Source organism: Mustela erminea, chromosome 6 (assembly GCF_009829155.1).
Source record: "Mustela erminea isolate mMusErm1 chromosome 6, mMusErm1.Pri, whole genome shotgun sequence".
In the NCBI taxonomy this organism is placed as follows: domain Eukaryota; kingdom Metazoa; phylum Chordata; class Mammalia; order Carnivora; family Mustelidae; genus Mustela; species Mustela erminea.
Window position 1 is genome coordinate 46,767,745 of NC_045619.1, and position 21,408 is coordinate 46,789,152.

Here is a 21,408-nt window from a genome sequence, read left to right on the forward strand (position 1 = left end):
GAGAGCAGGGCAGTCCCCTCCCGGGTCCAAAAAATGAATTGACTGGTTAGGCTTTTATTGTTCTTAGGGTATGAGGCTGGAGAAAGGGTTCCTGCTTTCAGGCCAGGCTTGTGTGGTCTGAACTTCCCACTGGGCCAAAGAAGGAGGCCTCCAGCCTTTCTAAGCAGCTTGCCCGGAAGTGGAACACAGAGGGTCGGAGGTGTAAGGAGGCACGAGAGCTGTTGGCCATCACACATTAAAAATGGAGTCAACCTCTTCATCACAGCCAAATAAATTATAATCCTGGCCAATATAAGCCTACGATTGCTCAATACCTAAGGAACACTAGTATGCGCCAGCAGCAGGAGCCTGAAAAAGCTGTGATAAACCCCAAAAGTTTCAGATGTGGATGGGAGTTTGATGAGCAAGAATTTCCTAGAGGTCAAACCGGGACCCCAGAGGACAAAGGACAAGTTTTTCCAAGAGGCTGTTTCTCCCTCAGCCCCTCCCCTTGTTTGTAGAATTGCTCTCTCTCTCAAACAAACAAACAAACAAACAAAATATTTAGTGCTCTTTCTTCCCCTTTCCTTTTGTTATTTTTTTTTTTTAAGATTTTATTTATTTGACAGGGAGAAAGAGATCACAAGTAGGCAGAGAGGCCAGCAGAGAGAGAGGGGGAAGCAGGCTCCCTGCAGAGCAGAGAGTCCGATATGGGGCTCAATACCAGGACCCTGAGATCATGACCTGAGCCGAAGGCAGAAGCTTAACCTGCTGAGCCACTCAGGCGCCCCTTCCCCTTTCCTTTTATAAACAGAACTCTTCCCCTGGAGATTTAGTGGAACATATGCCCATCTAGCGCAAGAGAACATGTCCCCGTCTCCCTTGAAGCTAGGTATAGCTATGTGGTAAGTACTCACGAATAACTGTGAGCGAAAGTGATGGGTGAAATTTCCTTAAAAAGAAATAGCTTGCTCCCAACTTCCTCTCTTTCCCAGGCTGCAAAGTGGGTGTGATTCTTTGAGCCAATTTTGACCGTGGAATGAACACCAGCCTTGGTAATAAAAGAACAGCAAGATAGATGAATCCTGAGGCCCTCCATTACCGTCTGAAATGGAGCTGCCCGGCCTGCCCTGGACTTCCCTGCCACCTCTGAACTGCTGTGTGGGGAAGAAAGAACGTCTTCCACGAGCCGCCGTATTTTGGGGTCTCTGTGACAGCAGCTTCGGCCATTTCCTCACTTGTACAAAAAAAAGTGAATTAAAGCATTAAGAAGTCAGGCTTCTTTACCTTTTTCTGATCTTAAAAATGGCCTTTCCTTATTCTTCTGGATTTTAGCTTTAAGGACAAGTATAAAGAGACTCAAACGTAACTAGCTAGAATCAAGTAAGACCTTAAAGCTACAGGTGACCTCAGGAATTCAGCGTGTTTCTCCTCTTTTCCAAAAGCCAACATACAGGATACAGGATACTGGTATGTATACTCCTTGAGTCAAAAGAGGCCTTCATTAACATAAACCTGTGAGTGTTCACAAAGATACATGAAAACTCAGATCAGTAGACATCCATTTCTCTTTTTCCCAACACATCACATATATCCCTGCACTATTTTGATCTATTCTCTGTAATTAATTAATCAGAGGTTATTGGATTAAGATATAATGGCTAGAGTAGACTTCCTCTCCCACTATGTGGTGCAAAGATGATGATATTCTCAGGTTCCAATTCTCAAATAACAGTGTTTCCTAAGGGATCACGGTGTTGCTAAGACAATGCGGATGCTGCAAGAGAAAGCCAGCACAGAAGTCAAGGGACCAGAGCCACCTGAAAGGTCGTCATCGACAGCGTGCTCAAGGCCTTTTTCACAGGGCAGCTTGTAACACGAGGTTAGAAAAAAGGATCATACTCGTCCAGCACCCTTCCATAGGAGACTAGGCTGCTCTCAGTGACTTGTGTTCTAAAATTAAGGAAACAGCAGGATGTGAATAAAAAGTCAGGAGATTGTCATTCCTCTAATATGTCTTTCTGAGAGCCCTGAGCAAGTGCTGTCCTTAAGTTGCCTTTATTCTAACAGAAGCATGTTGGAAGACTTAAGAGAAGAAATCGGGTTGTCAGTTGTTCCTTCACTAAAAGTGGACCTCTCCTCTAACAGAGGTTTGATTCTACCTGGTGAATACTTGGGTTGGTGTGATATTCACGGAGACCTGGAACTGATGTTTGGAATCTGAGTTTATGGACAGATGGAAAGCAGTATGGTCTCTTCCATGAACTTCTGAGAAAGGTGCAAGCAGCTCAGGGATGGCAGGGGTGGGTGCCGGGGTAAGTCTCCGGGTCCGGCCAAGCCAACTGACCCTACTGCCGTGACGTTCTCGTTTTAATACCGACAACATCAAGGGCGAGAACAAAGAAAATAAAAACAAAATACTTGAACGGATTTTGAATATTTCTTTCTGGCCTCAAAGAAGAAAGGAACAAAAACAGCAGCTGAAAAGTAAGTGTCCTTCACATCATGTACATTCGGCTGCGCCGAGAGAAAAATCCATCAAACACAACAGGGACACGGGACTAAAGGGGCACAGAGCTAGGGAAGATCTTGTTCAGAACTGTCTCTCTCTCTTAAGAAATAATCGGGTGACAAATAATGGGGAGCCAAAGGCAAGTGTTGGAGGAGAGGTTTTTCCCAATCTTTGAGGATCCCTTGATGAAGACTCATGGAAATGACTGAAGACTGAGTTGACAGTGCACTTCTCATTTTTCAAGCAGGAGTCAAAAGGTAGTCTTTAACAGTGGGAAGTGGGGATCGTACTGTGAGATCAAGACTTGTGCGGGGTTCCTTATCTCTAAGTACAAGCTGAATCTAGCAGAATCAAATGAAGCCCATGATACCCTTTTTTTAAACCCTGGTGTTCCAAGCATAAAAAAGGAAATTAAAACAAAACAAAACAAACAAACAAACAAACAAAAACAAAGAAAAAAAACCCAAACCACAGACCACTCTATTTTAATATTTTTAGGCAGCATAAATCATAATGGTTTGTATACTACACTGTACAATTATATACTGTTACTTTCCAAAGAAAATTAACTTCTTATAGAGTTTTCTGAAATGGCTACTCCATTAGGTTAAGAGCTTGACCCCTTAGCCATCGCTACGACACATGGCATACAATCTATGCGGTCCTGAGTCTTCCAGCTGTGCCTGTTTCCGCTGCCATCGAGGCTGGAGCCTCTCAGAGACCTCGCATAGCCCCTTCCATCTCCTGCGCCAGGAAGCAGGCTCTGCAGGGAGATGTGTGCCGATGGGTGCAGCTTCTGGGCTTTGCTTCCCATGAGCCTTCTCCCCTCTACGAGAACTTGCGCTTCTTCATGGCCTCTGCTTTCACTGCCAGGCTCTTGGCGCAGATGGTCAGGACCACAATGAGAACACCCACCACAAATGTCACCACGGGCCAGAGGAAGCAATGCAGGAGGACAATCTCGTCATGCGTGCGATGCAGGAGCACATCATCTGGTCTGCAAGACAGTGGAGAATGGGAAAGAAAGGAAGAGGGGTCAACTGCCTGGGCACAGCAAAACTCTGCAACCTGGAGCCCAACTTTCTTTCAAGCCAAAGGGAACAATCATCACCGAAAGTGAAGACCTCGCTCTGGCTATAAATACCGTACTTTGAGGTTCAGATCCATGACGGAAAGTTCGGAGGTCTTGAATCAAGCCATGGGTGCAAATTCACATATTATTTTATAAGATAATTTACACATTGTGAAAGGTCAAAAGTGTAGCAATCTTTTAGGTTATTATTTTCCTCCATTCTAAGTTGCTGAACATATTCCATTTTCTCACTCACCCTTTAATGTCTATTGGTCAAAGTGGCGTGAATCAGTTACTTGTGGGTTGACACTCTCAAACCCAAATTAGACCTCGGCAGGACCCAAATGATTATAATTCACAAAAAGAGTCAGTGAAAGTCACTGCTTGAATCTCATCAGAAAGATCTATTGTGTAGCCTTCAGGTCAACTCAACTCCTTTATGGGAAGGTTTTTATTAATGAACAGACAAGTGAATGTTTAGATTTAATGCATTTTTCCATGCTTCTGTGGGGGGCGGGGAGGATTAGCGCTCATTTTAAACCACTGACCACTTTCTTAATAAAGTTTGCAAAGTCTTAGCAATGTATTTCTATCTTATCAATGCAGGGCTCTATTTTCAATTCCAGCACTGGTCTCCTTCTCAGGAAGTGAAGATGAGATGCATTCCATAAGCCATGATCTCTCATCTTCAGCCATTAGAGAGAGAGCCTGGGAATTCAGCCTTCATACAAAAGGTTTACTTTTTGCAAGCCATTTCCATGTCATCCCCAGGAAGGTTTGTTCTATTATACCAGAGCAGCAGTGCTTCCTCCAGGCAAGGAAGAAGATGATGCGGAATGATTAGTCCAGTTGCCCTCAGAACATCAGAAGCTTTAGAGTACAAGGGCAGTGCATTTAACAAAGTAATGCATTCTTGAGGAGCTCTCAGTAATCATCACTGTCATAACGCAAAACCTATTCTTCCAGAAGACTGACAAAGAATGTTGGATATTTCTCTTCTATCTATAATGCAGCCATCATGTGGCGCTAACAAAAACAGTTCTGCAGATTCACTTTGGAATTACAAAATCCTTGCCTTTTCTGTGCATCATTTCAGATTTTGCCCATACTTTTACTGATGTTTTATTTCATATGATTTTTTTTTTAAGATTTTATTTATTTATTTGACAGAGATCACAAGGAGGCAGAGAGGTAGGCGGGGGCGGGGGGTGGTGCGCAGAAGCAGGCTCCCTGCTGAGCAGAGAGCCCGATGCGGGGCTCAATCCCAGGACCAGGGGATCATGACCTGAGCTGAAGGCAGAGGCTTTAACCCACTGAGCCACCCAGGCACCCCTATTTCATATGATTTCAATTAAAATCCGTACTAAATGAATGCAGAGCCATTGTAACAGTTAAGCCAAAAGCATCCCAGCTTGCAAAGTTACTCTTTTTTCTGAATTCCTGTAGCAACCCACTGTCTTTAAGATGTGTACTATCATTCATTTGTGATATATTTTAATACAATTTCATTTTCTCTTGTAAGGCTCTTGACTTCGTCATTGCCCATTATTCTACAGAGAGATGTTGCTAAATAACCACTTGCTCTTGATGATGGGAAACTGTCCCTACTGCAGCTTGTTATCTATGCAAAATTTCAAGAAACTTCAAGCTCTAGGTCCAAATATAGTTAGGGTACAATATAGTTGAGGTCATATTTTATAGTCTTTGAAATCCCAACCTCTGACACAACCTGGCACCATTCTTTTCCCAGATAGGAGAACTCAAGACTGTCAGCTGCCTCAACCCAAGCGTGCAAAGGAGAGTAAAAGCTGTCTTGGTTTCAGATGTCACATTTGGGTCTTTAATCCATTTTGAGTTTATTTTTGTGTATAATGTAAGAAAAAGGTCCGGTTTCCTTCTTTGGCATGTTAGCTGTCCAGGTTTCTCAGCACTATTTATTGAAGAGACTTTTGTTCATTGCCTATTGCCTCTTTTGCCATAGATTAATTGACAATAAGATTATTTCTGGCCTCTCTCTTCTCTTCCGTTGACCCATGTGTCTATTATTGAGCCAGTACCATACGGTTTTGATTAGAATAGCTTTGTAGTATAGCACACATCCTGAAATCTGGAATCGCAATACTTCTAGCTTTATTCTGGATTTCTTTTAATTTTTAATATTTTTTATATTTAAAATTTTTTAAAGAATGATTTTATTTTTTGACAGAGAGAGAATGATCACAAGTAGGCAGAGAGGCAAGCGGTTGGGGGGTGAGGAAGAAGTAGGCCCCCTGCTGAGCAGAGAGCCCAACATGGGGCTCGATCCCAGGACCCTGAGATCATGACCTGATCTGAAGGCAGAGCTTTAACCCACTGAGCCACCCAGGCACCCCTATTCTGGATTTCTTAAGATCGCTCTGACTACATCAAAATAAAAAGCTTTTTGCAAAGGAAGCCATCAACAAAACAAAAAGGCAATATATACTGAATGGTAGAAGATATTTCCAAATGGCATATTCAATAGGGCTTACTATAGCAAATATATAAAGAACTTATACAAAATATGTGAAGAACTCAACACAATATTTAACACACACACACACACACACACACACACACACACACACAATATTATACGGCCATAAAATATATGAGATCTTACCATTTGCAACAACGTGGATGGGTTTTATGCTAAGTGAAATAAGTGAGACAAAGACAAATACTATATGATTTTACTTATATCTGAAATCTATAAAACAACAAAAAAAGCATAAATAAAATCAGGCCTACAAACACAGAAAACAAATTGATGGTTGCCAGAGGGGAGGGGCAGGGAGGATGAGCAAAATGGGTAAAGGGGAGTAGGTGGTATAGACTTCCAGGTAGGGAATGAGCAAAGGCATGGGAATGAAAGGCATAGCAGGGGGGATATAGTCAATGGTATTGTGATGGTGTTGTATGGGGACAGATGGGACCTACACTTGTGGTGAGCACAGCCTAATGTATAGAGCTTTGAATCACTGTACTGTACATCTGAAACTAACGTAACAGCATATGTCAGCTATACTCAAATGGAAACTAAACTGTACTATTACTAATTTTTTTAAAAGTTGTCTTGGGATGGCCTTCCTCCCTCCCTTCCTGCCTACCCTCCATTCTTCTCCCCTTCATTCTTAAGGGCGATGGTGCACAATAATGTGAACGTACTTAATACAAGAGAACTGGACACTTACAAATGGTTCAAATGGTAAAAAAAAAAAAAAAAAAAAAAAAGAGGGGGGACGTGTATTCGTAACACTATTTTAATTAATTTGCATATAATTTCCATAAGTGTTTTGCAGTTAATTTGCCAGTAAAATACTTCAGTGAGTATCCTCTTTTGTGTTCCTTTTTTAGTGTCGATATTGAATCCTTACCACAATAGCATACAGTTGAGTCAGGAAAATAGATGAGCGTGGATGGATGAGGGTGGTTGAACCACTATGCATATTCTCTGAAACATTTAATTAAAAAAGGGGAAAAGGAGTGAAAATAACGGAAAATGCTGGACCCAGATACTTGTTTTATTTGGAAACTTCTTGGCATTCTTTAAAAGCACTTGAGGCAAAATTTTATTTTAATATTTCAAATGACAAAACATGATTCACTTGAGATAGCTATGTTGAATGTGTAATAGCTTCAAAAGCATTCTTTGAGGCAGAGATAGTATATAAAAATGCTCACATTTCTTTCAAAATAATTAATGTCTCCTTCCAGTTCATACAGTTCTAAGATTTCCCCATTTTATCCTTCAATGGGAAGGAAGGGTGGCAGAATGTGGCCCTTTGCCATAAGGAATATTTTGAGCTGACGGCAACTGAGAAGATACAAGAAAAGCTTTTAGGGCGACTGGACGGCTCACTCAGTTAAGTGGCTAACTCTTGCTTTTGGCTCATGTCATGATCTCACCGTCCTAAAATGGAGCCCTGCATTGGGCTCCGTGCTCAGCCAGGAGTCTGCTTATTTCCCTCTCTCTGCCCCTCCCCCGACTTTCACTCTCTCTCTAAAATAGATCTAAAAAGAAAGAAAGAGAGGAAGAGAAAAAAGAAAAAAGAAGAGGAAAAGAAACGAAAAAGGAAAGGAAAAACTCTCCTATTTGCCTAAAAGCGGGACAGAAATTTTTAAAGGTGTCCCTCTTCCTCTCTTTTCCAGGAAGGACAAAAGTTAATCATCGGAGACAATTCTAGACCTTAATCAGTCCAGGAACAGCATCAGATGAACTATATAACAAACTTTTCTAACTAGCTCTTACCTTCCATTAGTTTCCACCATATGTTTACCTTCCTACGATTTGCTGCCCTAGAAACTCAAATTCCTTTTCCTCTATCTTGTCATTTCTCTAGAAATGTACATCTTTTCCTTAAAGACGTTACATAAGCCCAGCTCCTTTTTTTAATTAATTTTTTATTATTATGTTAACCGACAGAGTACATCATTAGTTTTTGATGTAGTGTTCAACAATTCATTAGTTGCGTAGAACACCCCTGGCTCATAACCACATGTGACCTTCTTAATGTCCATCACCCAAGTTCTAATGACCTCTCTGAGTTTTACATCACTGAGAACTTCCACGTGGACCCAAAATGCACTTGTTAATAAATGTCTGTTTTTCTCTTGTTAGCCTGTCTTTTATCTGTCTAATTTACAGAGCCCCAGACTATGAATCTGAGAAGGGTGGAGGGAATAGTTTTTCCTCCCTGTCAGGAAAAATGGATTTCTCTGCACAGGAATGCTTCACTTCATTATTCAGTTAATAGGATTTACCGAGATTATCTCTAAAGTGATCCTTGTGACACAATTAAAGTCTGGTTCATTCAAACTAGGACTTCAGTGTCTTAATTTAAAGCACTCCCCTACCTAAGTTTCCTCCAATTTGATCAGGCAGCTCTGCTTTTAGAATTCAGTTTTCCATAATTCTATAATGGTAGGACTAAAGGGGAACTTACAAAAAAATTACTATTTTCAGGGTGTTTGAATGGCTCAGTTGGTTAAGCATCTGACTCCTGATTTCAGCTCAGGTCTTGATCTCAGGGTCTTGAGATTGAGCCCTGTGTTGGGCTCCATGCTCAGCATGGAGCCTGCTTAAGATTCTCTCTCCCTACCCTTTTACCTCTCCTCCAGTCTCTAAAACAATTAGTTTTGCAATATTTGGCAAACGGGATAAATGGCCTGATGAGATCTGCATATCATATGGAGTCTAATCAGGATGGTGATGAGGAGGTACGCAGTATACAAAAAAAAGAGTGTGATCACTCTGTATTTGCAGACTTCAAAAAAGTAAACATGGGATTTATTTTGGGATATGTAGAAACACTAATGGAAAGCACTTTTAAATCGGCGGGGGGGTGGGGGGAGGGGGGTTACAAGTATCATAAAACAAGAGAAAGTGTTGTAAGTACCCTTAGAAATACTTTCCTAAGGGCTGGCCCTACCCTGAGTCGAGGTTTGAAAGTATGTTGTAGGTATATAATTAAATAGTTATGTTGTAGGTATATAATTAAATAGTTAGCATTTATTAAGTCCTTAACTTAATTTATTAAGTCTTATGTCCAGGTTATTTTCTTGGCCTCCACATACTTTTGGGAAGTTAAGGACTATCCTCCAGGTGCTCTGGTAGGACATTTAATCTCACTTGATCCTTAAAATAACCCAATAATGGAAAATTTTTTAATTGTCATGTTACAATCAAAGAAACTGAGGCAAAGAAAGATAGAGTTTACTCAAGATTACCAGCATAAAATAATAACACAGTGTTTTGAAGTCCTATCTGTGTGACTTTTTAAACCTGTACTATTTGCCCCTTGGCCAGCTTTTCTCAACTCTGAACCACTTCTGGTGTTTTCTGAAATGCAACTTCCTGAATTTCAAGTCCTGGTTGACTGCATCAGAAAATGAGTTTGTGGGATCCAGACAGCTGCATTTTTGAGAAACTCCTGGGGAATTCCAATATATAATCAGGTTTAGGAGGTACTGTGTAAAGCTTGAATAGTCAAAAAAACAAAAACAAAAACAAAAACAAAACTGGTGTGAAACATCAAAAGCTACTTAGCTGGCTATTTCTGAAACTGTCTGATTAAGTTTTGTGTCCAGGTTATTTTCTTGGCCTCCACATACTTTTGGGAAGAAGATGCAATCATAAAGTTGTCCTGGGTTAAGACAGGAAGAGAGAAGGGGTGGGGAGTAAATAGGGTAGGGTAGAAACTAGAAGATACCCCACAGATTAACAGCAATGTACCAGATAAAAAAGACAAAGATTAGGTGTATATCATCCTAAATATAAAAAATACATTCCCTTTGACTTTGTCTCATCAAATAAGATTTCCTCCAACTCCCAATACCTGTTCCGTTGGCTGACAGGGAGAGAAAATGGTGACCCCTTTTTTTAATGGGATGGAACGTTTCTTAAATGTATCTCAAAGTTCATGTTAAAATCTGAACTACATAATAAGTTACTAGTATCCCATAGTGATAACTGTACCAGTGAAGAGAAAAGATGATCTACTTCCAAGTATTTTCTCAATAAGACCCTATAGAAAGTAGAAATCTTTTTTTTTTTTTTTTAAGATTTATTTATTTTAGAGAGAGAGAGAGTGCACACATGTGCCGGATCTCATAACCCTAAGACTATGACCTGAGCCAAAACTAGGAGTCAGCCACTTAACCAACTAAGCCACCAGTGTGTCCCAAAAGTAGAAATCTTTTTAGATTTATTATCACAACAACTTTTTGCTTATCTGAGCAGAGAATTTTCCTTTTTGTATAGGCTGCTAGATAGTTCAAATTTTGGCGTGCCTTAGCAAGATTATATAACTTTTTTGTGCTAGCCAGACCCCTTATTTTTTCACATTTCTAATTTATTTTATCTTGCTAAATTCTATCAATCTTTAGAGCACTCCTTAAGACCTTCTTAGAGTAGTAGCAATTACCTACATTTACATATCATATATTCAATAAACTTTGGAAAGTTTTTTAGTGGTCAGCTTCATCCATATTTCTATGGGAAAGAATATAGTACATCATTACAGGACTTTGTGCTTGTGTATTTTGTGGAAATCTTAAAGCCTACAAAGGCTTCATCATATCCAGTCATAATACAATTCTGCAGGCATAATGTCAGTCCAACATGCCAGGCCTCTGGTAGAGCAGTACAGTCAGATGACATAAAAATGTCATGATTTCATCCTCCAAACCTTTTGAATACGTCCTCTCTATTCCTTCTCTAAACATCGTCTATTATTTATAACACGACCTACTTTTAAAAAGAATCTTAAATAGATAATAAAAACAAAAGGCTTAAGTAAAATAAAACTCTTCAACCAACAGTAAAGAGCTAATACAGTGTAATCAGGATGAGAAAACAAAACAAAACAGAAGTCCAAGGCTAAGAAGAGCTCCCACCTCATGTGTAAGTAGAACTCACCTCTGAGCATCCCTGTCCCCAAGGGGGAAAGGACAGCGATGTCTTACACGGCTGCCATGATATAAAAAAAGGGAAGCATGCCAATTCATCAGAACAAACTTTTTACTAGGGCTCCCTTCCTAATGAGACGGTGTGCATTTTTACATGAAGTAATTTGTAATTTGTGTAATTTGTGTAACACATCTGAAAGTCTAAGAGCAGCTTTATGAAGCTGGCTAATGAAATCATGTGAGGAGTTTTTATAATACTAATTCCAAAGTCTCAGGTCTACTGAATCAGACTGAGGTGGGGGTTTTTTGCTTTTAAGATTTTATTTATTTATTTGAGTGGGAGAAAACAAGTTCCGGGGGGGAGAGTGGAGCAGAGGGAAAGGGACAAGCAGACTGCACACTGAGCATGGAGCCTAACCTGAGGCTTGATCCTAAGACCCTGAGATCACGACCTGAGTGTAAATCAAGAGTCAGTCTGTGCCCCCAGACTGAGGTTTTAAACAGTTTTCCAGGCGATGCTAATAATTACTCACATCTGGGAATCACTGATATTAATGCTTCCTTTTTTTTTTTTTTTAAAGATTTTATTTATTTATTTAGTTGACAGAGAGATCGAAGTAGGCAGAGAGGCACGCAGAGAGAGAGAGAGAGGAGGAAGCAGAGCTCCCCGCCAAGCAGAGGGCCCGATGTGGGGCTTGATCCCAGGACCCCGAGATCATGACCTGAGCTGAAGGCAGAGGCTCAACCCACTGAGCCACCCAGGCGCCCCGACCTTAATGCTTCTTGAATATCAAATGTATCAGCTTGGTTTTTGACAGAACTGAAGAGCCGATTGTTCAAGGGAAATCACTGACAAGCATTCTACCTTACTGGTTGAAAGGGGAGTCTATTGTCAGGTTAGATTCCTGACACGGAAGTGACAAAATGGTATTTTATGTGAAAACCAAAAACCTGACATGCACTCATTCCCAGATAATTATGTCTCCTTGGAGCTAGGTTTCAGACAGCCTTTGAAGGTTTTTCTCTGAAGTCTCAAATGTATCTCAACAGATATTTAATTGAAACACCACACGTAAGAGGAACGATAGCATAGAAAGTTTTCAGGCAGGAATTGCTGACACTGACTTCTGAACTAGAAAAACCTTGATGTGGCTATCACTAAATATTTTAATTTTCAGCAAGACTCTGTGGGCTTTCTGGAAAGGGACTGAATTATGACTCCATCTACTGACTGATGATTTTTAAAGGACTTCAAAAGTTTCTTTTTTTTTTTTTTCCTACCAAAAGACACTAAAGATTGACTGATAGAAACACTGAATTTTTGGTTTTGGCACAAAGCTATCCTTATTGAGAGTAATTAGCCAATGTGTTTAGTTGTGTCAGAAGCAATTTTAAAAACTTGGCAAGAGAAAAAAATATGTTTGTCTTCTTATATGACCACAGGAAGACTCATGGACAGCTAATCAGAAAGCTGTATCAAGTTATGCTATAAATTACAATGAGAATACAGAGACCAGAACATAGAGATCCTTTGCAGTATTCTTTGTGATGATTAGTTCTATCATGAGCCCATTTTTGCCCACTCGATTTCAGCAATGATATTGTGATAAGGGCTTCTAAAAGCTTGCAAAGTATTATATCAACATCATAGCTTTGCTCCACAGATGGTTCCTATCTATGGATGAAAGGCTTCTCCTAGATCTATAAAGGTTATTAATACCCTTACATTTTCTGAACTCTTTTCTCCAGTTAGGTGAACTTAGAGTTGTAATATTTAATTGTTTGAGTTGTTCCTCAAGCTTGCCTATTCTTCTCAATGGGAATTAAATCAAGCCTCAGACCTGCAGTTTCTAGAGAGAAAAATGTGCATTTAGCTTTGGCAGAATACATAGCAAACTGGCAGGTGTGTTATTTTGGAGCAATAAAGGGTTGAATTAATTATAAATAGGAAGTCTCCCACCCACGATGGTAAGTCCTGAGTAGCCTTGCAAGTGTAGGGCAGGGTTTCAGAACATAAACTTGAGTTAGACAAACCTGGGTTTAAATATGGGATTTACAACTTGCTAACTGCATGATTTTAGGAAAAATACTTCAACCAAAAAGAAAAAGAGAAATACTTAATCCCATGTCTTAATTTTTTCAACTGTGAAGTGGCGCTAATAATCTCTACCTTACAGGGTTGTCCTGAGGAGTCAATGAGAGAAAGTATGCGGAGGGCTTAGGCAGATGCCTGCTTCATAGCAAGTATTTAATAATCCAGTAAGGGGTGGTAATAACGATTATCATTACAAATTGGGGGCTCATAACTGAGATGGAGCCCCAGGTTGGGCTCTGTGCTCAGTGGGGAGTCTGCTTGAGATTCTCTCTCTGCCTCTTCTCCTGCCCCTCCCCCCACTCATTCCTGTGTGCTCTCTCTCTCTAAAAATTAATAAGTAAATATGTTCCACCTTTCCTTTTCTCAGGAAAGAATATAGTTCTATGAAATTTTCATCACATCATCACTGCTTTCTCAATACAATGAGGTCCCCAGATAGAGACTCACAAGTCCAACAGGGAGCTATGGGTCCCCAGAGAGAACACTGGCTTTAGATTTTCATAAGACAGGCAGAGGGAGTTCTGACTCTCCACTGACTTTGGGCCATTGACTTATCTGACCAAGGCTCAGCTTCCTCATTTGTAAAATGGTTAATAAAACCCTTATTAGAAAGATCAGATGAGGGTATTAATGTGGAAAGCATTTTTCTATAAAACCATTCACAACAAAGATGGCCTCTATGAGAAAAGACACGTCTATAATTGGTCTCTGGCCCTGGCTCCTGACACAAGACTCCTAAAGTCCTTGAAAATTCTTTTTTTTTCTTTCTTTCTTTTTTTTTCTTTTTCTTTTTCTATTTTTTTTTAAAAGATTTTATTTATTTATTTGTCAGAGACAGAGGGAGAGAGAGCGAGTGAGCACAGGCAGACAGAGAGGCAGGCAGAGGCAGAGGGAGAAGCAGGCTCCCTGCCGAGCAAGGATCCCGATGTGGTACTCGATCCCAGGACCCTGGGATCATGACCTGAGCCGAAGGCAGCTGCTCAACCAACTGAGCCACCCAGGCCTCCCAGCCCTTGAAAATTCTTAGTGATGAGAGCACTAAGAGCATCTTCTGTTCTAATGAAGGAACTCTAGGAAGGCACCTGGAGGGCTCCTGAATGGGGGATGGTCACCAGAAAGATCAAGCCATGATTTGAAGCTTCAAACTTTCAGCCCCACCACCCTTCCTCCACATCCCACTTCTCTAAAGAGGGGCTGGAGATGGAGTTAATAATTGAGCACATTTATGTGAGAAAGCCTCTGTAAAGATCCCAATAGTACAGGGTTCAGTGAGCTGGTGTGGGGAACACACACACCACCAGGTGGGTGACACACACCAACTCCCCAAGGACAGAAGCTCCTGGGTCAAGACCCTTCCTATCTCTTTATCTGGCTATTTATGTGTATCCTTTATCATATCGTTTGATAAACCAGTAAACGTGTGTGCTTCCTGAGTTCTGTGAGCCCTTCTAGAAAATTAATCGAACGTGAGGAGAAAGTCATGGGAAGTTCTAACTGGTAGCCATGTCAGACAAAAATCATGGGTAACCTGGGGACCTACTACTTGCAACTGGCATCTGAAGTGGGGGACAGTTTTGTGAGACTGAACCCTTAACCTGTTGGATCTGGCACTATGTACCAGTGGATGGTGTCAGAATTGAATTATCTTATAGGACACCAGGCTGGTATTGTGGAGAACTGCCTGGTGTAGGGCGGAAGAACCCCACACCTTCAGGGATGAGAAGTGCCAGAAGTGGAAGTGTTCTATATGAGGGGTAAAAATGCACAGCAGGAGACTGAACTGAGTTTTTCATTACCACCTCAAATCAAGTCCATATCCAAGTTTCCTAACGTTGGAAACTAAAATGAAATTGTCAACCTACAGAACATAACAAGACAGAACCAGAATTTTGGAAAATTTGTGGCATTTTCAAAGCTTAGAGTTGAAGGAAAGCTCACAGTCATTCATTGTAAAAGTTAGTTACACTTGGACCTATCTCTAAATTACTACTTGTATGTTTTCACTGCTGCTGTAACAAATTTAGTAGCTTAAATCAATGCAAATTTCTTCTCTTACAGTGCTGGAGGTCAGAAGTCTGATATCTGATTCACTGGGCTAAAATTAAGGTGTTGGCAGGGCTATTCCTTCTGGATGCTCTAGGGGAGAACCTGTTTGTTTCCTTGCCTTTTCCAGCTTCCAGAAGTTTCCTACATTTGTTGGTTCATGACGCTATTTGGCATCACTCCAACCTCTAGCTTCTAGAGCCAAATCTACTACTACTCCTGTGAGCCCCTACCTCCCTCTTATAAAGACCCTGTGATTGAATTTAGGGTGTAAATTTCCATATCAAGATCCTTTATTTAATCCCATCTGCAAAGTCCCTTTTACCATATATGGTAATGTAAGGTAACAAGGTAAAGTGACACAAATCGAGGGGGATTAAGATTTCGATATCTTTGGGAACTAGTATTTAGACAACCACACTACCATAAACTGCTATCCCATGTTATAAACAGTTCTTTACTAACACAAGCTTTCTACCACTTGCCCTAATTACTCATTGAAAATAAAGCATCAACAGAAGCATCCAAAACAAAACATTAGATGATGAATCTCCTGTCTAGTATCCCAAACTGAGTTATAAGAAATACTAAAAGGTACAAACTTGCAGTTATAAAATAAATAAGTCACAAGCACAGCATTAGAAATATAGTCAATACTATTGTAATAGCTTTGCATGGCCACAAATGGTAACTGTACTTACTGTGCTGAGCATCTCATATTGTTAAGAATTGTGGAATCACTACGTTGGACACCTGAAACTAACATAATCTTATATGCCAACTACACTTCAATTAAAAATAAAAATAAATGCTAAAAAAAAATTTACTTTTTCATTGTTTTCTTAAGATTTGCCCTTTTATTACGACAAAGGTATTTACATACAAAACACACCTGCCCATGGGGCACCTAGGTGGCTCCATGGGTTAAAGCCTCTGCCTCCAGCTCAGGTCATAATCTCAGGGTCCTGGGATGGAGCCCCGCATTGGGCTCTCTGCTCAGCAGGGAGCCTGCTTCCCCCCCTCTCTCTGTCTACTTGTGATCTCTGTCTGTCAAATAAATAAAATCTTAAAAAAAAAACACAGTTATAAAAAAAAAAGCTCTAAGAAAAAAAAAAAACCACACCTGCCCAAAGATGTTAACAACACTTCTCTTTTCTTCATCCACACCATTTTCTTTCCATTGCACCTTTGCCTCCTTAGAGCTCCACGGTTTCCCTCGCCACCTCCTGCTCCTAACCATATCATTGAAGGACCTTCTTCACTGAAATTCTCCGTAAGGACACCTCATTATCTTTCTTTCTTTCTTTTTTTTATAATTTTTAAATTTTTTATAAACATAATGTATTATTAGCCCCAAGGGTAAAAGTCTGTGAATCACCAGGTTTACACACTTCACAGCACTCACCATAGCACATTCCCTCCCCAATAGAACACCTCATTTTCCATCAGATTTCCTTGCTGTCTTAGTAGTACATCTTTGCTATTTCCTTTTCAATCTTATTCCTTAGCCAGTGTCCAAAGATTCTTGATTCTTCTTTACTCAGATCTTTCAGGAAACAATATGTCACTAGTAATTCTCCATTTTAATTTTAACCACAGACCTAGGCTACATCGTAAGTTTGACCTTTTTAACTTTATCTCCATTAACTATCCTTCAGATCTTTTTTTAAATTCTTAACTTAAAAACTGAGGTAGAATTTTCACATGTGGAAAGAGAGGTAGTAAGTATATAGTTTGATCAGACCTTCATGTCATTTTATTTTTTAAAAGATTTTATTTCTTTATTTGACAAATAGAGATCACAAGTAGGCAGAGAGGCAGGCAGAGAGAGAGGGGGAAGCAGGCTCCCTGCGGAGCAGACAGCCCGATGCGGGGCCCAATCCCAGGACCCCGAGACCATGACCTGAGCCAAAGGCAGAGGCTTTAACCCACTGAGGCACCCAGGCTCTTCATGTCATTTTAATACCATTGATTTCTGATCCCTATACTTCTATTTTATAAAAACAGTTTTGCAATTTCTGCTGCCTTTGGCTCAGGTCATGACCCCAGGGTCCTGGGATCGAGTCCCATATCAGGCTCCTTGCTCGGCAGGGAGCCTGCTTCTCTCTCTGCCTCTGCCTGCCACTCTGCCTGCTTGTGCTCGCTCTCTCGCTCTCTCTCTCTCTCTTTGACAAATAAATAAATAAATCTTAAAAAAAAAAAAAACCTCATCCTGTTCCATACAATTATTTTTCTCATATTTGAAGATCAATAATGTATTAATTAAATCAGATTTTAGCAAGAAGTGGGGAAGTTTAAGGGTAGGCCATTGTGTTTCCCAAAGGAAATCTTTCAGAGTCCATTTTCCATTTCAACAATAACTATTCCTGGAGAAACATGCTCAGAAAATGGAAATGTTGATTTAGGATGTTAATGCTCAAAATACCCTTCTCTTTGTCAATCCCTTATTCAGAGAAACTCATTCTTAATTATCAATGATGCGCATAGTAAGCCAGCATGTTTGAGAATATGATACAGAAAGGACTTCCTAAACAAACCAGAGCTGGAAGAGCCTAGAACAAATAGCACTAATTAAACCAGGACATCCCAACATTCCCCTCACTGGTCAAAACAAACCAAGAGACCCTCTCATTCACTTTGGAAGCCAATACCGAAGAAGAGAAACTCTCGTTATAGAAAAGGCTGCACACGCCGAAGGGACAGTCCGTGAACAAGGTGATTATGTGCTTTTTTCTCAAAATCCTCAAAAACGAGGTAGAGGCTCCCCTTTGAAATGAAATAAGGTGATATCCAAGGGCTTAAAAAGTTGAGCCAGTGTTGTACGTCCATCTAAAACCATGAACTGGAGAGCCTAGTGTTCAAACCAACTCCAGCGTTTCGAAAAAAGGAAGTCATGGGTTGCACTCAGCATTGGCACCACACATAGAAAAGACTTCTGGAAGATCACTTTAACAACCACGTTTTTTATCATTTCCCTAAGCTAAGTCGTGTTCTCAGCCCTTGCTCCATGCACAGAGGACACTAAAAACTAGCAGAGGATATAATCACAGATCACACACTTGCAACGTGGGTGTGAGAAACCGTTTCCAGGGAGAAATGACAAACATACTGATGCACCCAAAATACGCACACAAGCAGGGATTCCATTGGGTGTTTGTAAGGTTGGCAAGAGCTTCAGAGTTTGGTTCTCAAGGAAATAAGGCGGGTAAGGAATCCCCCCAAATGTCAACGTGTCTTCTTACCATCTGAACATCGTGTGCGTTGAAATGTGGCATTTAAAAGGAGGTTGAGGAACATTTTCCCCATGGTTTTTGACATAAAATCAAGATGGCGGGGGCTCCTTAAGTAGTAGAATATCTGTAGGGCCAGAGCAATCAGGGCTCATTTACCCACCCATGACTCAAATGCAAATGCCCTGACAAGGCTTGGTGGTCTCAGTGGCTCTGCCCAATCCACAAAGCCTGGATTTTTTCCAGTGGTTCTCACACCTAGAAGAGCATCATGCTGTGCTAAGCTCAAAGTGAGAGCACAGTAAATGTTAAGTGTAATAAGAAGGGAATGAAAATCCAGTGCCACAAAGTTTCAGTTCAGCAAATTGGAGGGGCGAAGGAGCTGGGAGGAAGCAAGATCTCAGACTTCATAGGAATTCTCTCAAAGGCCCACTTGGATTGGCTTGCAATCCTAAATACCATAGATGGATCTGCATAAATAGTCATGTGTATCTGCCTGTACTTTTATAGACTGTGCCAACTATTTTCAGAAAATTCTAAGAGGAATTGATCAAGGTTACTATTCTTTTGTCATTACAGAATTTCTTTTCTTTCTATTTATTTAAAAATCCAACTCTAGCACATCCAACCCACCCCCGTGCTCATAACTACAGTCACTGGTGGTTCTTGCTCCTTCAACTCACTGGCCCCACCCCCACTTAGATGCTTTCCTCCTGCTCAAGAAGACGTCTCTTACTCCACTCTCCCCCACAGCGCTGTCCCAGACCCATCACACGAGCAAGGTGGCCAGCACCGAGTGGAGCCAATACCAAAGAGCCCAAGTGGATGAAGAGACATTCTATTTTCCCCAAACCCCTGAAGGAGATTCTGTATCCCAGTCCTCAAACTTACTCCTAGGAATCATTAACATCTGATTCAGAGAATTCCAATTCCCTGTAATTAGATCCTCAATAAAGAAAAATTCGCCAGTCAGCACAATTGATTTTCTTTTATATACCTCTCCCAACAGCCTGGCTCCAACAGCTCTGAAGGGAAAAAAATGTACCCTCGGTGAAATGCATATCTTCTTTATTATTATAAAAGTTCAAAGGAAACGGAGTTACCTCCTAGTACAATATTGTCATTCTAGAAGCTTCCCAACTGTTAAGAACTCATTATACTAACATGTATTTTGCACCAGGTTGTTGGGGTTTTTTAATTAGGTAATTAGCAGAGTAGATATACTTTGCTGCTACATGTAGGAAGATAGAAATAGATTAGCATTTCTATCAAAAAGGCAATGAAGCCTTTATCCTAACCGCTAAAATATATAGTAAAGAGTACATGAATAATAGCTTCATATTCATTTTTGCTATAATCTGTTAAGCAATTATTTCTCTTGGAAAAGTGCACTGAACACACATGGAAATACTTCTACACAGTAAAATTAGTTAAATTAATGGCAAAGCTCTTTTCCTGATAAATTGCTATTTGAAAAACAGAAGTTGTAAAGAGAAATACACATAACAAAGTGATGACTTGCAACAGAATTTTTATAAGTGTGACTAATTAAAAAGGTCCTATCAATCAATCTTAAAGTTTCTCTCGGATATATCAGTAACTTGAATTTACCCTGGTAACATGTGATATTCAAAACTCAAGAAAACACATGTAAGTGGCCGCCATCAGATTGTTGGGACTAAACAAGAGTTTGAAAATCACTAAAAATTATAGGCATGGGTATCCCCAGGGAAATCTGTTTCCTTTTCCTCTGCAATGAGACTGGTATTCATGTCCCAGATGGGGGCTGATGTCCTCAGCTGGGGTCCAGAAGTGATAACATATGGAGCAAAGTTGTTTATAACCCAAGACAGGTACGGTAAACAGGAAATAAATTCTCATTGTTATGAGCTACACAGATTTTCAAGTTGTTAGCACAGCACAATTTAGCCTAAGCAGACCAAAACACCCAGATAAGGGCTGGGGACCCTACAGTGTGGCTAAGTAAGCAGACATGATGTCAAAATTAGTCCCCTCTTAGTCTCGAGCACAAAAACGGTGTGTGGATGCACACCTGAGCATCTTAAAAGACTTTCTTAGTACTTGATTCTCTTCCAACTAGCCATTGCACAGCACTGGCACAACACCTACAATGGGGCAGGCCCCATTGTGAGGGGGGGGTGCAGAAGGCGGGAGCCCTAACTGCCCATGTCTGTGTTCCCATTACCCGGCGCAATGCCCTCTGTGCCTGCTAGGTGCTTTGTAAATGTTTCTGGTTTGTTTGTTGTTGAAATACAGTTCCAAATGCAATGAACATTTGTACAAAATGCAGAGGTAAGAAAAGAGGAGGACTGAAGTGTGCCTGGGGAAGTAAAAAGAGGTATCTTTGGAGCAGAAATGAAAGAACAGGAGTTCAGAACCTAAGTTTCCTGAGAGAAGACTGAGCACACACAAAACACAGGTCCTTCGGTCTGGCATTTCATATTATTTTGCCACCAGTGGTACATTTAAAGAATGTTATGGCAGCAATCTTGTTGACCAGATTTCACTGAATCCCTTATGTTATCCTACCCCAGTATGGGCTGGAATCCTGGCCCATACCAGTGGCAGGACAGCAGAGTTTCAGAACATGGACTCTGGAAGCAGAGAGCCTATGGGTTTGAATCTTGCTTCTGCCACTTGGCGGCTGTGTGACTCAGACAAGCTGTTTACCTTCTCTGTACTTCATTCTCTTATGTATGAAGTGACGATTGTGACAATATCACCTCATAGGGGTGTTCCACAGAGTCAATGATATTCAATGTATGGAGCACTTAAACAGTTTCTGGAACAGAATAAACACTATATGAAGGGGCTCTTCATTCCTGGGCAAGGCCAGGGGAAGACCACCAGCTAAGCAGTCAGGTGTCTGCGACCCAGTCCTTTCCAGCATTTTTATCAATAACTTAAACCAGGGAATTGAAGTCATTTTGATTTACAATTAGGGGGCACTTGGGTGGCTCAGTTGGTTACGCATCTGCCTTTGGCTCAGGTCATGATTCCAGGGTCTTGGGATCAAGCCCCACATCGG

General features: G+C 40.7%; 1 protein-coding gene and 1 long non-coding RNA gene across 2 annotated transcripts in view; both read right to left on the reverse strand.

The window, feature by feature from the left end:
• Positions 1 to 1,280: 1,280 nt before the first annotated feature.
• The window catches only part of KCNMB4 (potassium calcium-activated channel subfamily M regulatory beta subunit 4), a 59,917-nt gene continuing 39,789 nt past the window's right edge, over positions 1,281 to 21,408 (reverse strand). Inside the window, exon 3 of the mRNA XM_032347039.1 lies at positions 1,281 to 3,488. Within this exon, the coding sequence (XP_032202930.1) occupies positions 3,320 to 3,488 (169 nt within the window). The 3' untranslated portion in view covers positions 1,281 to 3,319. The remainder of the gene's footprint in view (positions 3,489 to 21,408) is intronic.
• On the reverse strand, positions 17,345 to 21,333 carry LOC116593150. The gene is made up of 3 exons (XR_004286777.1): positions 21,317 to 21,333; positions 20,481 to 20,485; positions 17,345 to 20,120 (listed from the first exon to the last, which is right to left on the reverse strand). It is a non-coding gene; the product is annotated as an uncharacterized LOC116593150 (long non-coding RNA).